At 42.8% G+C, this 17812-nt stretch overlaps 1 protein-coding gene across 2 annotated transcripts in view; it reads right to left on the reverse strand.

Annotated features, from left to right (window-relative positions):
• The window catches only part of nos1apa (nitric oxide synthase 1 (neuronal) adaptor protein a), a 99104-nt gene that overhangs the window by 51725 nt on the left and 29567 nt on the right, over positions 1–17812 (reverse strand). Inside the window, exons 3-4 of one of the 2 annotated variants that reach the window (XM_056604617.1) lie at positions 10599–10691; positions 7837–7895 (exon numbers count right to left, since the gene is read on the reverse strand). In XM_056604617.1, the coding sequence (XP_056460592.1) occupies positions 7837–7895; positions 10599–10691 (152 nt within the window). Of the gene's footprint in view, positions 1–7836; positions 7896–10586; positions 10692–17812 lie in introns of both variants that reach the window. The other variant, XM_056604616.1, reaches the window with a different exon arrangement.

The following is a 17812-nucleotide window of genomic DNA, read 5'->3' on the forward strand; positions in this document are numbered from 1 at the left end:
GTCAAACACCATCTGAAAAATGGGGTGTAGATGCCTTTTTGTTTTTTTAAATGGAGCTGTTAACAATATGTATTTGGTTAACAGCGAACAACAATGCAGAACACAATATAAAAATTTGCATTCTATAATTATTCAGTTAATTATGCAGCAATTCCAATCTTTCTGGTCGCAACAGCTGATTCCACATCAAAACACCATAGTTGGGAGTGTGTGTAAGCTGGCAGAACATTATTTGTCAAATAAGAGTGCGTGCGTGCAAGTTAATATTCACACACAGATTATCGCAGGTAAATGCTGACCTTGACGCAGTTTTATTTCCTTGATGCCAGGGAAGGCAAAAATACATAATCAACTCAACCACCTGACCTGTGTGTCGCAAGAGAAAGCTGATAGTGCCAAGAACCGATATGGAAATCACTCCATAAATGTAAATGGACTGCATTTATATAGCGCTTTTCTAACCATCGTCGGGAGAAGTTAGGGTTAGGTGCCTTGCTCAAGGACACCTCGACTAGGAGGAGCCGGGGATCTAACCAATAACCTTCAGGTTACCAGCCAACCCGCTCTACCTCCTGAGCTACTGCCACTCCAACAAATCCCATCTCTTTTCTGATCTGTCAGACACAACATAATTTACACTCGACTGGGGATTCAGCATATCACTCGATAGAAGTAGGAATATCGTAATTTAAAAAGTACTTTAGTCCTTGGAGGAGATAACTTGTTATGATTTTTTTGTACAAAACAATTTTTCCTTGTACTGGGATTTTTTGCTTGGTCTTCCGAATGTCTGTGTTGTTAAAAGTCCCTTGTGGCTTTTGCGAAAGTCTTTTGTGCATTTACCTCAACATTTTATGCTTGTTCCATTCCTGTAGTCTTTCTTTTCCTGTCAGTTGCCAGTACGGCTTTGTCTGTTCAGTAGGGTTCTCAGGCGTTTTTTTTCTCCTTAAATGCGCCCCTCTACAATACCAGCCCAGAGGTATTTCAAGCTGGATGCCAAATGAGCTAGCTTAGAATTTGCACACAAATAATAGCAAACGTATACATTAGCTGATCATCAACTTATATTGTAGTACTTGTCATCACTTAAAAAAAGAAATATATATATAGTAATTGCGCGCTTCTAATTATAATTTTGCACTCAGCTTGTTAGTGCTCATGTTCGTTCATTCTCATCAACCTGGCATTCCGCGTTGGCTTCAATGTCTGCGGGTATGGGCCGACCAAGGCAATCCTCTCCAATCGTGTGAATTTGTAGTGCAGTACCCATTTTAATTGCCCTGGGTCAATGTTACATATTGTACCTTTAAAGCGGTCTCATTAAAAATAAGCTGAGGGAAGGCCAGGTGCTGCAAGGTTAATGTATAATGTCTGGGATACCCACCTACCAGAAGAACAACAGGGGAGATCTACTCAGCCGAAGCAGAACACCTCCATAGAGCATGACTTAAAGGTTACTCCTACTCCAGGGGTTGCAAAATAACAAATTACGTCTACTCAACTTATTGTAATTGACAAGCTTTTGCATGTAAATCTACTTTCACTGAGAAGGCTTTCAGTTAAATAATACATTTCACTGCAGGAAAGTAATTTGTACAGAGTACACAGTACATAGGCTGTGGCAGAGGAAGAGCTTAAATGTAAGACAATATGTTATCTTTACACCCATCCCAACTATCAAAAGGCCAATCAAACTGATTCAACCTGTAGGCTAAGGTGACATATCAATATGAGCTATCAATCACTGGAGTCAGTCATCTCCACCCATCACGCTGCTAGTTTTGATATAAAATCAATAAATGTCAAGTAATGCCTAAATGCATTGTTACAAGTCACGAAGAGAAACATGCTCAAAGTTCTCTGACCTACCTTACTTTTTACTTTTACTTTCTGACTAGGTGTTTTTATATCAGTACTTTCACAACTTGAATAAATGTTGGAATTAGAATAACAATAATTATAATTCTAACAGGAAGATTAAATCTAAATGTAGTTCTAAGAAGGAGAAGAGACGTGTTATCTCCATGGTAACTGCTAACCGCAACTTTCTAGTGCTTTTTTTGGTAGCTAATTCTGACCTAAAAAATCATTGGATTCATGCGTTTCTTGACTTCCTCTGCATTTTGCTCGAGGGTTTTGGACCTTAGGCTGTATAAATATGTACAGTGTGTTTGTGCATCGAAAACAAGACAAGGGCAGAGTCATCGAAAGAGACTGAGTAAGAGAGAGGGACAGAGAGACGAATAGATAGAGAGAAGCTGTAATGTGCTCTTGGAGGTTACCATGGAGAGGGCATCCAGGGAGGCCACATGTGCCTCATTATAAAGTTCCAATTATGACTCCAAAACTGTCTGTGTAATTCCCTATGTGCCATGTGTATGGCCGTTGTTAAGTTAGAGATGCTCAATCCAAACCAAAACAGAGTAACTCGGGTGACGGCTAAATGCAGGATTTAACAGATTCCTCTGTTTACGCCCTGGTGGACTACATCTAAATGCGAGGATTGTTGAGTTATAATGTAATTTAGGAGGGGAACCTGATTAATCAGGAGTGTGTGTGCGTGTGTGCATGTGTGTGGTTGAGCGTGTGTGTTTGCAAGGGATGGCGGTTTTAATTAACACAACAGAAGGGCACCTCCAAAATGGTGTGTTTCAGATAGTTCTCATTCAACAGAGCAAGAGATGGAAGAAGTGGGGTGGATGGAGAGAGAGAGAGAGAGAGAGAGAGAGAGAGAGAGAGAGAGAGAGAGAGAGAGAGAGAGAGAGAGAGAGAGAGAGAGAGAGAGAGAGAGAGAGAGAGAGAGAGAGAGAGAGAGAGAGAGAGAGAGAGAGAGAGAGAGAGAGAGAGAGAGAGAGAGAGAGAGAGAGAGAGAGAGAGAGAGAGAGAGAGATGTTTTTGCAATGTATTTGTTTGTTAGTTATTTGCTCCGGGGGGATTTTTATTCAGACCTAAAGTGGGTGAAAAACAGGAAAACAGGAGAAAATAAGACATGCCAAGAGACAACTGTGGCTCAGACAGTGGTCCTTTTAGGTTTCTGTATGCATGCCTTAACCACTGATAACAGCAGTGTCCAACAGCTTGGGGGTTTGTATGCTAGTCACACAGGTGGAACAATCCCTGCTAACACTGCAAAACAAAAAACTAGCCAAGACTAAAATTGAATTTACATTTAACGCTTCATCCATATGTAGCATCGTCTCGGCCTACTGAGTACCAACCATTGAAATATATATTTATTGCAGTTCCACCTGTCTTGTCTCCCTATTTCCCTATTCATTGCTTTTAAATATTGTTCTTGTTTTCTGCAGTTCAATAAGACCTTGAGATTCCTGAAAGACACCAAACTGAATCAATAAATTATTATTGTGATGCATGTCTGCAGAGAGCATATCGTGCATTCTGTAGCCTTTGTCGAAGGCCGTCATATCTTAATATTCTTCAGGTATTCAACTGATCTATACCTACGGACTACACCTCTGGTTTTTCTTCTGGGTCATTAAGACATTTGATTATGCACTGGTCTTGAAGGAAGTGAGGATCCCAGACAAACAGACCTAAAAGTCTCACACTTCTTTTAAAAAGGGAGTAGCTCGCAATTGTTATCGCTTTGAGACAGCGCTTAAGGTTGGTGTGCGCCTATTAAAATGTCATTTTTGTGGATACGATTTGAGATGGCGCTCAGGCCAAGGTTAAGTGTAAGCATATGGTACGGTACTATCGGCAGTAATTACTGGAAGGAAGAAGCAGCTCTAAAAGACAACAACAATTACCGCAGTGGAGGGGGAGGTTAGAGGAGTTCTATTACCGGTCAGAAATATGAGCACACGTCCGCACGCGGTGGTGTCCTGGGAAGCGCACGTGGAGCCGGGCATTTGTTCGCTCAGGCATATCTCCCAACGAGCAGGAGGATGTGGAAGAACACACCCGAGGGGCCAGCAACGCAAAGCACCACACACCTGCTCCATCTCTTCTCAATTAATATCCATTTCAGAGGGCTGCTATTCCTACTGCTAATATCTGCCCGCCAAGGGGATCAACTGTTTACATTGCTGATAAAAAGTTAATAACAACGACTATATCATTTGAATAATTGCAATAAAAACTAAAAAGCGGCCGAAAAGTACCAAATTAGGAAAGTTTTGATGTATCATCGCTGTGAAGTAATAGCAAATAACTTTTTGTCATCCTAGCAGGTTGACAATCTGTGGGTTACTGCAATATAAAAGATTGTGCAAGGCAATTTTCTGAATGATTTCCCAGGCACAGAGTCGTTCAAGAGATATTTTGGGTTTTTCTTTGGACTCGGACGATTGACCAGCAAAAGTTCTTAATGCTTATAGATGCGTTTAACTTTGAAGTTCGTCCCGTTTTTCTGACCCAACCCAGCCCTAGCAACCATAGGTGGCAAATGGCTTTCATCACCAATTCCAATATTTCAAGCCAGAGTTAAATTAGAGCAGCCTAATAAGCCATGCAGTCCCTCGTTTCAGAGGTTGTTTACAGCTTTGTTGAACCTTCCTGTGATGTTGAGATATGTATGCAATTACCATTCCAGCACATCGACAATATGCACACATCGAAAAACCATTATTTTTTATTTATGATGGGACACGTCTTTTCCTATAGACAAAAAATGCAGGCATGTCACAGTTAGTCACAGAAATATCTTTCATAAACAGCAACTGTCGCCCTCTCGCCTACTCTATAACTGTCCAACACAAAGGTGATGCATAGCTCCATAAGCACTTCAATAAACACAAACAATTTCCTGTGAACCACAGGCTGCATATCATGCATCTGAAACATAAAAATCTGCGTAAAGGGCTTAATCGCTTGCAGGCAACGGAGCAGGGATTACACATCCATGAATAAATTAAGACCTGTCCTCCGTGATGGATGCAAAGACAACCTTCTGCCATACCACTGGAGGTTTCAGTTTGTTGCCATTTCATCAAGCAAGCTAGGGCTACATGCCTGGAAACAAAGTTTTTCTATCCAACCAAATCCGAAACTGAATATCTAAATAAGAATGCTCACGTAGAGGTCATCCATGTGTCAGATCAATACTAGCCATTAATCATATTCCAGTACAATCCAAATGTTGATTAAGCAAATGGTTTCAATATTCAGAATCAACTAAAAACCGATTTCCTTAACTATCTTAGTACACACAATATAATCTAAATCATAAGACTGGGCTAGAGTAAACATTTTCACAAGCTTTCTGAGTTTTAGAAATTTCTCAAAGCAAAGCTTTGGCAGTCATTGATGTAATCAACACACCAAATTGATATGGAGAGATCATTTCCTGGATTGAGGTAAATTGGCCTAAATCGTTAGACACTCATAATTGCCATCCTTTGAACATAAGGGAAAGCAGCAATGAAAGGTTTAACTGTGCAGGTTTAAGTGGGGTCGAGTGAACAAAGCGTGACTTTGCAGGGGGGAAAACTCGGTAAAGGCTATGGCTGCAAATGCATAAAGCATGTTGTAAAAAAAAATCATGCGGAAAATTGCTAGCAATAAAACAACATTTATTGTTCCTATAATGAGACTCGCTACAATGTCTCAGGTAATGATTAAAGCCCAATTGAAATGACAGTTTAATTGCGGCTTCTGGCTTCCTTTGATACTATAAATCTGGCACATTTAGCCTACAAAGGGTGTCGTACACACCATTACTCTGATGTACTAAAACCGTCATGCTTGTATGATGATGGTTATTGAGATTGCCAATATTGCTAAGTGCTACCCGATCCAACAACCAAATGCTAATGAAGATGTTCTTAGAACTTCTTGTCATTACATGCTTCATCAGCCATTTATAAATGTCGACTCATGTATACGTTTTACAGCAATTCATTTGAGCAATTCAAATAACTCAAGTCAGAAACAAGTTCTACAAACGCTTCAAGGCTTTGATAGGAATTGGACACCGCATTTAATAACAACAAAAAACATGATTTTTACCTCAAAATTAATTATTTTAAACAAACAATGCTGTATATAATGCATGTTCTCTGTGGTCTGAACATGGTCTAAAACATGGGCCAGGCCTCAATGTTTTGTGCGTGGATTTGTGTAGTATAGGCCTTGAGTCTAGCCCAAGACATCAGGAGAAGCAGTGTCTTCTACGGTTCTATTGCTGAAACAGCATAATGTGCAAGGCCATCTTTTCTCGCTCGAGACTGGTTAACTGCCCTATTCTGGTTCATGGAGCCAACGGATGACAAAATCTGATTTCTGATCTATGGCTGCGACTATTTGCCCTAGGAAAATGAATATATAACGTATATCTTTCTGATTTGATTTCTTGCATCTGAATGTACTGAGAGGAAACACACTATCAAAGGAAACCAATTGGCTTGTTTCAGTTTGCTTCGAGTTAAAGAGTTATAACAACTGATTGAGGAAACACGATAAACGATACATATATTTTCATAGTTCAATTTAAAAGTAAACCTAGCAGCATTCGCTTGCTAACTAGCACTTCTTAACCGTGATCATATTGAGCGGTGAGTGTAGACTGGAGGAACATGAACATATCCTTTTTACTCAGCTTTGAATATAGACACACTGTCACATCACATAAACAACAAAACAAAGCCAAGAGCCAACCTCACAACAACCCCCTCGACTTAAGAGGAAATGGCAGACTTTCTGGGTAAAGAGACACTCGGGAAGAACAAGAATAACATATCCATCTTCTTCGAAACAATCATTTCCAAAGCCTGCACTTCTGCATGCGTTTGCCATAGCACATGGGTGCGTTATCAAGCTGGTGGAACAAAAACAATGTTCCACTAGCTTTCTCATCTTCAGTTTCTCAAGAAATCCTCTGTGATTTTCAAAAGCCACTGTGTCCCTTTGTGTCGCGCATGGTGTGGGTGTCTCTCGCGCGAAGGCCGCACATTGTGCTTACGCAACATCAATGGAGGATCGTGGGTTTATCCGCCACCAGCCTATTCGGTTCAAGACATAATCCTTTGGTTCGAAACTCTCACCATCGTGCGTGGCTATCGGAGGCCGATGCAAACACATACCTCACGCACACACCCGCGACACTCTCATTGTTATTAAGGCAGGTTCGCCCTCCGTGTCCCCTATATGGCACCTGGCAAGGAAAAGCGGTGAATAACACATCCATACACCAACGGGGAGATGATTTGCTGCACCATCTATCTCTTTGTGCAATAGCGCTGAGCACTGTGGAGGGTGACCGGGGGGGGGGGGGGGGGGGGGGGGGGGGGGGGGGCACATGAAGGATTTCAAACCAAGACACAATGAACCGCCGGAGCAGATGCCGACGATAACATCCTCCCACTCAGGTTGGAATGAAAAGCCTGCCGCCAAATGGTGGCCCTTCGGGGGCCCGGGCCGGGGGCCAGTTTCAGACGTGTCGGAAGCCACAATGGTCGTGACCGATGAATTGTGAAATTGATGCAGCGATCTTTTGCGTGTGCGCCTGTGTTTGTGTGGGTGGTGGGAGATAATAGGCAGTGGGGAGGTATCTCTCCGAGTGGGGGATGCAGGTTACGGTGACCGTTGGTGAGCAGACACCAGAGCTGGCGTCTGCTCTGTTCAGCAGCCTTTCTATTTCAGACATCCTGATGCGTCTGGCCATGGAAATTAGGGGGATTTGTAGATCACATAATTCGTGGTTTTCCAATCTTTTTCGATAACCAATTAAAACACTACCTCAATAAAGCCTTCTGGGCCTCTGGCCATGGCCAAACCTAAATCCCACTATTAAAGAAGTGACTTTTGAAAAAAATCCAACGATCATATCGTTGGAGAAATGCATTGAGCAGCATCCAAGGCTACCAGCCCGCTCACCTGTAAATGGGGTCCTGCATCACCATCATTTTGCTCTCGTCCCACGTCCACTCCTTCTTCTGAGAAAGGAAAACAAAAGGGAATACATAAAACACATGACTCACGCCGGGGGTGTCAATTTAGACTAGGAATATTATGTAAAACCAGTGTACAAGCAAACCCATGAGTACAAAAGCAAACAAACACAGAAGATGGGAGCATTCTGGGTAGACCAGCTGTGTGTGTGTGGTGTGTGTGTGTGTATGTTTGTGTGTGTTTAGAAAGAAAAGGGAATTAATAAAACATATGAATCACACTAGGGGTGTTAAGTTAGGCTCTAGGAATATTATGTAAAACAAGTGTACAAGCAAAGACCCATGAGTACAAAAACAAACAAAAGCAGAAGATGGGAGAATTCTTGGTAGACCAGCTGTGTGTTTGTGCACATGTTTGCTTGCTTGTGTGCGTGCGTGCGTACACACACATACGTTGGTACACACCCATGGGTCTGCTCGCATACATGTGTGTGTTCGTTACTATGTATGTGTGTGTGTGCGTGTGTGGCTGCTGGCCAAGACAACAACCAATTAAGAGATCCAAACTGCAAAGATGCCACTGTAATCACATCGATAGCAACAAATCCAGCCTTCGGAAGGTTGTCAGTAAATCCAGCTGTAACGAGATCGTCCCCATCCCCGTGTAAAATGATATCAGGGTAAAAAAAGGAAAATATCCATCACAATCTAATACATGACGGGATAAATGATCCTGTTCCACTACAGTCAACCTGTACAAATATGGCCTCGGCTCCAGACCAAACGCCTACGCTCCGTTCCCCTCCCTCCCGTTAAACAATTGCGCTTCCGATTTCAATGTCACAATAAAACGAGGCTTGAGCGCACGCACACACACACACGCACGCGAGTAACACCGGCGCATAGATCACCGCATCGACCCGGCCCGGTGTTCCTTCAATCAACCCCCATCTCCGGCGACTCCATCTCCCTCACTTCCGCCGGCCGGAGACGCAGGGGGAATGGCCTCCCCAATCGGTTGCGCTGACATTTCGAACAACAATGGGTAAAATAGAAGAAAGAAAGGAGGGGAAATAAGGGCCGAGGCCAGACGTCATTTCAGACAGTCAGACCTTTTCATCACCGAAGCCATTCGGGGGATCAAGCCAAGGGATTGTTCTCCTTATCACCGTCGTGCGCCTGGGTCGTGCACAGGTGAGCGCCCCTGGGCCCGTCCATTAGTAACTCGTGGCTCGGTTGAAGGAGAGGAAGGCGATATGCTCGTCTTGGGGTCTCTGAGCTGTGCATGGTGCATGTGTAATGAAGACCTCCCCGCTCAGGTCCATTAGGACACTCTGGCCTGCAGGTAAAAGGTTTTAGCTTGCAAGCCGATCAAAACTATTGCATCTTCTTTGTTATGATCCTGATAAAATGTGTATAATTTATGTTTTATGAAAATGAGCGATTGTAGTTGATAAGGTCCGTCTGTTTACAGGCTGAAGCAGCTAAGGCTGTTTGTTCTGAATTGTATGTTTCACAATGAATGAAATGCTTCAAGGCCTACTGCGTGATCCTTGTTGAAAGCAACTCTTTGTTTTTGTGACAGTGGTGTAGTCTTCACCACACTGCTCATTCAATATCTCCACAGGTGACGGGGACAATGTCCAAGATGTTCGACAGGGGCTCAAGGCAGGCTGCTAAACTCCCTGCCAGCAGCCTTTTTCTTCTGAAACCGCCTTCGACACAGCAATTGATGAGCTGGCGTTACGTAAAATGGGGCAAACCGATGTCTGTCTGACGGGGCAGTCCATCATCTTCAGTGGTCCAGTTAGGGGCTTGAGTCTAGACTGCTCTCTCTCTGGTTTGAAAATCTGGGAGCATCCAGGCACTAAAGTACTATGCCAGCCATGTCTAAGCTCATCTCTGCAGACTTATTTCCATCTCAACCCCTCAAAAGGAGGTTACAATTTCCTTGTGGTTTAATTTAACTTTTATTCTCTACTCAACTACTGCTCCATTCTCTTTCCCTCATCGACTAATTGATCTATTGTACTTTTCGCTTCTCTCTTTATTCACTCTTCTTAAACAGGTCCTGGCCCCTTCTCTTCCCATGTTATATTCTGGATCTTTGCCATGCTGCGTTCCGCATGTTTATTTTCGTTTGTTCAATTAATGATGTGGAACTTCAAGGGGCATCAATCTGCAAGCCTGGTATAGGAAATTAATCAGAATGTGTTTCATAAGATTAGGAGATTGCACAACTCCTGCCGATGATAAGAGAGAGTTCACTTAAAAGAGGATACACATGGAAGTACTCTGGTCAAAACCCTTGAGTTTAGAAAATGAAATTACTTCTGATTTCATGTAACATATTCTGCTGGAACGTCACAACCAATTCCAGAACCGGTTGCAGGAAACCCTGAAAACCCTGTCACTGCTAAAGGGCTGAGCAGCAGGAGTTACAGGTTGAATGAAGCTCGAAATAGTTTTTAAAGTGTCCCACGCTCTGAAAAATCGAACATAAGGAGAGTGTCAATAGAAATGCTGAAACCATTTTGCTGAAACCAGTGTGTGTGCGTGTACGTGTGTGCGTGCAGAGAGAAAACACAGAGATATTCTGAAGAATCATAAAATTCTTACAATATGTACACGTTAATCCAAAAAGTTCCATCTGGTATTAATAATGTTTTGTTATTGATATGTGAAATATTTTAAGAACAAAAAAATATATAAGATGTTAAAATCAAAGACACATACAATGCCACTCACTTTTTTCTTTTTCCTCAGGTTCACCTTGACGCCCTCCACCGACACGATGATGTTAACCTTTTTCTTCTTGATGTTCTTCACCTTGAATTCGTACTACAGGAGTAGAGGACAGAGCTGGATGAGTACACATTCCTCTTTCAAACAGTTGGGATAAGGGTTGCAACTCACGATTATTTTCAAAGTGGATTACTCAAACGATTCGTTTTTGATTAATCGATTCGTCCTTTAGTATATGTCTAAGTGTCATAAATAATAACAAATGCCATCACAAGCTACCAGGATCCAAAGTGGCTTTATCTGACAAGCAGCCAAAAAACACTAAACTAGTTATCTGATAATGATTCATGAACTTTATATTTGATTTAAGTGCAACATTAACCAGCAAATGTTTGTTATTTGTACTTACTTATTTGTAATCACGATTAATCAATTATCTAAATTTGCATTCTCAGATTTCAGTTGATAGACGACAATCAAAATACATTTTAAACTTCATTCCAATATATATATATAGATATATTCTGCAAGGTTTTGTCTATAATGGATGAAAAAAAGGGTGACATCAATTAGGGCGATTGATCAATAAGGGAGCCTTCTCTACAAGCTCCATGACAACGGTCAAAGCGCTCTTAACTTCACACCAACAATAAAGACATTTGTCAAGGGAGTAACAAATGGTGCCGCTGAGCAAACTGTGTCACGGTCAGCACACCTCTGTCACAGTCGGTTTACACATTATAAGTCAGTCTGTGTACTGTACAAACACACACACACACACACACAGAGACACACACACACACACACACACACAGACACACACACACACACGGTCTGATGACCACTGGGAAATGACAATAACAGAGCAGATACCGGACAGTCAAGTTTTGATGAACACACACCATGATGACAGGTACACTTAGTGTATTCACTATGGTGTCTTTTAAATGTCAGAAGTGCGGGATGACCCAGTGTGAGTGAGTGAAGGCATCAGTATGTGCACTTAAAGACTGAACAGTACACAAACACACACCCGCCCACACCATTAGAAGGTAATTACCCCCGTCTGTTTTCCCACTTGACGGTGATTATAGAGGAGAGCGTTCCACATAGACTTCAACTTTATCAACATTTGTTGAAAAGTCTTAACTCCAAGGTTTAAATCAAACACATAGGGGGCCCTATTTTAACGGTCTGAAACGCAAGTGGGAAGCGCAAAGCGCAAGTAGCTTTGTGGGCGGTTCTACGGCGCTATCGCTATTTTACAGGCGGATAAATGACACTTGCGTCGCGGCGCAAGTGTCATTTATCCGCCTGTCAAAAGGGTTGGTCTGAAGCAGCCTAATTACCCGTAGGTGTGGTTTGGGCGTAACGTCCAACAAACCAATGAGAGTGCCAGCTCCCATCCCCTTTAAGAGCCATGAGCGCATTTGAATCGGACGAGTTGATATTTTGACAGCGCGTCTGCAGTCTCCGATGAGACAGATGCACATGAATTTCAAACTGCAAATGGCTCAGTTTATTGCCAAATAATATGGCCTAATTCACACATGGAATAAGGGGTTTTCTTTCACAACTTCAGAAATACTGAGTCTTCGCCAAAGAAAACGTATATGATATAACATATGATATGCGGTAACTGGTTCTATTTAATGATATACGCAATACATTATAAACATTGTTTCTTATCAGTATTGTATGCTATCCTAATATGCATGTGTCCCCGCGGTAATAGACATTGCCATTGATTGTATTATGCGTTACGTGTTTAGTTTGTGTGTGTTTAAACAGAGCACACACGCGCGCCCGCATTCATTCATTCTTTTTAACACTCACTCGCGGTAAAACAATGTTTTTCACGATCAAATACTCATCAATCCTAAAAGTTATGGGCATGTAGGCCTACCTACACGATGTCTGTGTCAAGAAAATATGTTTTTGATGTACGGTGTTTGCAGATGCATTGATTTAAAAGTACAACTTATTACCGCTGCATCAGCTGTTCTTTCCCAAATAATTTACCAAGAATGTGCGGCTAGGTAGATGAGAGAAGCAAAGTGTATGCGCGAGGTGCACAAGCAATCCGTATGCATCGCATGCGCATGTATGCATCCGCCCTTTAAATAGCATCTGAACAACGTGCCACTGACTTTAAACCAGGTATTTCCTGGTCAGTAGCGCAATGGTATTCAGCAACGGCAAAATAGCGTTTGCGCCAGAACACGCCTCCTCCTTCCGCCGAACCGCCCCTTGGGCAGTGTTGCCAGATTTGGTTGAGCTAAATCCGCCCAATCACGTTCCAAAACCCGCCCACTTCAGCAAAAAACCGCCCAATAACGTTTTTCACAGGAAAACGTTGAATAAACATTAAATGCATGTTGTGGTTCTAGTGTTATATGCGCCAAGAGTTACTTCTAATGGCTGCAATGTTTTATGCTCCGTCCGGTTGAGGAGTAATAATAAACATCCCTGGGGATTTTACCATATCGACTCGTCCTTCTGATTACGCGGTAACGCTACGGTATTAAACAATTAAGCCCAAATGGCAAGTTCTATTTTATTATCACAGACCGTGCATGTCACAGAAAATGTGGAAAAATGCACTTCCTGTATCCCAGTGCCAGGCCCAAGAATTAACAGCAGTAACATCAACCACCTGCCTTTGCGTTAGTCCTAATAGCGTATGTGTGTGCGCGAGAAAGGTGTGTGTGTGAGTGACGTCAGCGAGTGAGTGGACGAGCGAGGAGAGTGAGCGGTAGCGTGTGTGTCTAGTGAAGAAGCGAACGAGTCCGGTAGAATAAAGTATCCATCCTGTCAATGATCGGTGGCCGCTTCATTCCGACCTATAAGCAGACACACTGCCGGTGAGGTGGGCTCTTAATTCAACGTTACAATAGCCTACCTGCAACGAGCTTTGCTGTCATCTGCTGGGGCAGGCGCGATCCACGATTTTAATTCAGGGTCGGTCTCCCATTCCTTTCTATAAAGTTTTTTATATTTCCCCCACTTCGGCATGATGCTTATTTCGCTAACAGAGTTGAGAGAGAGCGGGCTTTTGCCTCAGACTTCTGCGTCGGCGCACAACGGTTTGTTGATGTGACATCACGACGTGAAGTATATTGAAGTATAGGCCTACTGAGTTTTGTATTTGTACCGTTTTTAAACCATAAAATAACAGTTTGGTGTGCTGTTTTCACATTAGTAAAAAACCGCCAGATATTGGCAAAAGCAGCCCAAAATGTATATACCCGCCCAATGCATTTTTTCCCCGCGAGATGAAATCTAAAGTAGCCCAATTGGGCGGGAACCCGCCCAATCTGGCAACACTGCCCTTGGGGCGCATGATCAATCCCTAATTTACCGGCGAGTGGCGCTGGTGGGAAAAGAACGCTCTGCGCCAGTTGTAAACTAGCAACGACACATGCGCCAGTGACTAAGTCACTTGCGCCGGATGCAAGATAGGGCCCAGGGTGTTGCACAAATTTATTTTTCCATTCCGGCAGACCTATCTTAGAAGAAGAAATAAGATAAATCTTTATTAATCCCTGGAGGAAAATGCTGGTGCCATAGCAGCAACAGCATATGCATATGAGTACTGAGTAGCATAGCATTGTCTAACTAGTCACATTCAACAACAACCATATAAATTATTTTAACGACTCTGCGTCGTTATGGACTCACTTCAATGCCCTGCGGCGGCATAAGGTTACCCAGGCAAACCGTCACTCCCCGCAGGTAGTAAAATATATTGTACCGTCAACCTGTACAAATATAGCCTCGGCTCCAGACCAAACGGAGTGAGTGAGTGAGTGAGTGAGTGAGTGAGTGAGTGAGTGAGTGAGTGAGTGAGTGAGACCTGGTGTTTGTGTGCCGGTGTGTGTGTGTGTGTGTGTGTGTGTGTGTGTGTGTGTGTGTGTGTGTGTGTGTGTGTGTGTGTGTGTGTGTGTGTGTGTGTGTGTGTGTGTGCCGGTGTGTGCGTGTGCCGGTGCATGCGTGGTGCGTGCGCGAGTGCGTTAGAAATGGGCCAGCTTGAACATAGGCCTATTATACTGTAACAATGTCAATGCTGTTACACCCCACCGCGGAGACAGTCTGATGATTGAAAAACCGTTGAAACCCAATTGATTGTAGAGGTTGAGTTTAATGATACAAACAGATGATCATCCATACTTCCATGTAGGAGATGTCTTTGAATGTGTGCGGTGATGACTGGTTTAACCTGTGTGCAGCCTCACCCAGCCCCAGAGACCAATAAGTCTGACTCGGGCCAGATGAGGCTGCCTGAACCAGCCTCATCCATCCACACTCCACATATCAGTTTTAGGTAAAAGGGCTAATAGCATGGCTTTGAAAACATGTTTAAATGACACTCTGATGAGATGTACTATCAATTCAAAGGATCATTATTGGGGGCTGGGTTCAGGCATACCTGTGTGCATTTTTGTGCACATTACCTGATGTATGTGCTTTGTCTGTCTTTCTGTGCGAGTACACACACGCACGCGCGCGCACATGCACATGCACACGCACACACTTCAATGACAGCACCTGGGTAGATGAAGATGCATAGAGTAGCCTAAGGAAGCAGCCAAGATCCACTCAGCCACACTCTATTGGAGTGATGGAGGGAGGAAAGTAGGGAGTCAGTATATACCCAGACGAAAGTCAAGCCAGACAGGGATACTCTGAGCTCCTTAAGCCAGGCTTAAGATGTGATGCAGACTGCAAAGCAACCCTCCAGTGAGCTGCCTGATGCTGTCTTGTAGCCCCGTCTGCGCTCCTTCAGGGGAATATTGTAAGCGAGACAGGCAATAAAGTAAAAATAATGAACGAAAGGAAAATAAAAGTTACTGTTAAAAAGCATTTGTGTGTTTGGGTTACACTAGGGCTGGGCGATCAATCGAATTCCGATCTCGATATCGATGTCACTGTCAAACGTTTTCTTTTTCTTTTTTTCATTGAATGTTTTATAGAAAGAACAGCTGGATACATTTCTGGACAACAATTTGATTTGAACATTTTCTTTTTAACCATTTTGTGTATTTTTTTGACAAAATTTCATGTTCTCAGTTACAAAGTGATTTCGGGAGAGACATGCTGAATAAACACATCATGTTTTCAAACTCAAAAATAATCGTTCGAATAATCGTGATTTCAATCCTCACCACAATAATTGTGATTATGATTTTTTCCATAATCGAGCAGCCCTAGATTACACCATGTTTTTTTTTACGAAAGTGAGAGATTTCAATGGATGAAATTGAGGGACCATCATTTCAACAGCAATCAGATCCATTATTATTGCTTCAAGCCTTAACTGGCTGCTGGGATAGCTGGCCATCAGAATCTACACGTGGACGCGGGGGGAAAACAGAATCTAGTCTAAAATTTTGAAGCATTGTAGTGGTTTGAGGCCCCACCCGGTAAATGAACCCATGTGCAGTTTGGAGTGGGACCCTGAGGCAGCAAAATCTTCTGGGAATCATTGTTTTACCTTAAGGTCTGAGGGGCTGCCAAACACTAGCTGGATGAGCAGTGCTTGCAAATGATTATTTGTCATGGCCAATTAGGGCTAATGAGCAGTCTGTGTTTATTTGTGTGCGTTTGTGCGTTTGTGCGTGTGTGCATGTGTGTGTGCGTGTGTGTGTGTGTGTGTGTGTCAGAGAGATGTGGCTAAACAAATAAATTGGCACATATAGCTTACAGACTGGTGGACTTGCCAACATTAGCCAATGAAAAAAAAATTGACATCAATAAAGATAACTGCAAAGACATATTTTTTTGCTCTGCTGTTAAAATAACATCCATCGTGATCTCGTAAATTATTCAGCTATGCAGGGGATTCACAGCTAACAGTCTCATGGCTTGACGAATCTAATATTCCATGGCTTGGACATTTTACTTAAAAACCGCCCATCTGCAGCAATGAGTGCAGTCTGGCATCAACCTGAGATAAAACTAGCATTAATTGAGGTATGCAGCGTTTTCTTTTTGCACCGTTTTTTGTGTACAGATAAACAGTAGTGATTCCCACCTAGTATTTTACTGTCTGAGGCGAAGGTCAGAATGAATTAACTTGAACAGGATGTTTATGGAGCGTTTCTGCAATGTTGGCAGAACAATAGAATCATCCATCAATCTTTCCTCTAGTATATCACCTGATACAATTGGGGTTATTTTCCTTTCTACGCTACTAGAATCTATTATTTTGGCAAGCCACAGGCCAACCACATAAAAGCTCAAACTTGTCACCACTCACAATGAAAGGCCTTGATCCAGACACACGTTTAAACTTTCCACTGGGGACACACAACAACACACCAACAAAATCACACACACACACCAAAACAACATCCTGTGCTACAAAATTGGATTTCACCAGCCTGATGGAGGAGTGACTGAAATAGAAAGTGTGTAAATTGCGCAAAAGTATGAATGTGTGTTCAATCACATAAACATTACTTTTGACAAACAGCAAATCAACCTCTGGAGAGAATTTTCCATTATAACCACCAGGTCCATGTGCTGGTCGAATTCTTATGCAAGTTAGAGGAACTTTTTACACTCTAAATACCAGTCTGGTTTGGCCAGGGCCCCGTCACCATTGGAGACGGGGTCAGAGGGTGAAAATGTGGAGGGGGGGAAAGGACAAGTTATCGTCATAGAAACGAGCGGTAATTATAGGATTCCGGATTGCTGCTGATATTTCTGAAAACGCAAACTTTGAAAAGGAGCAAAGGTTCTTTTCCTTTTTGGTTCTTCACTCATCCATAACAGAAAGGGTTATTATGTGGTTAAGTGTGGTGAAAATGTCTGAACCTTAAGACACGCTAACATTTTAACACAACCATTAATGTGTGCATCTCTTTCCTCAATTTTCCCTCTCAGCATCTTTCCCTCTCTAGTTACCACAATCCCCTCGTCATATCTCATCCGTTTCCCCCCCTCCCTGCTGACTGCTGCCTGATTCAATCCCCAGCAATATTGTTTATAGGAAGAAAGGAAGAGTCGTTTCATTTCTCCATAAAATCCATTTGTGCTTAAAAGAAGCCGCTGGGCCCGGCACTCCAGCACACCCGAACAAGGAGCTCTGTGTGTGTGTGTGTGTGTGTGTGTGTGTGTGTGTGTGTGTGTGTGTGTGTGTGTGTGTGTGTGTGTGTGTGTGTGTGTGTGTGTGTGTGTGTGTGTGTGTGTGTGTGTGTGTGTGTGTGTGTGTG

Source organism: Gadus chalcogrammus, chromosome 12 (genome assembly GCF_026213295.1).
Source record: "Gadus chalcogrammus isolate NIFS_2021 chromosome 12, NIFS_Gcha_1.0, whole genome shotgun sequence".
Taxonomy (NCBI): domain Eukaryota; kingdom Metazoa; phylum Chordata; class Actinopteri; order Gadiformes; family Gadidae; genus Gadus; species Gadus chalcogrammus.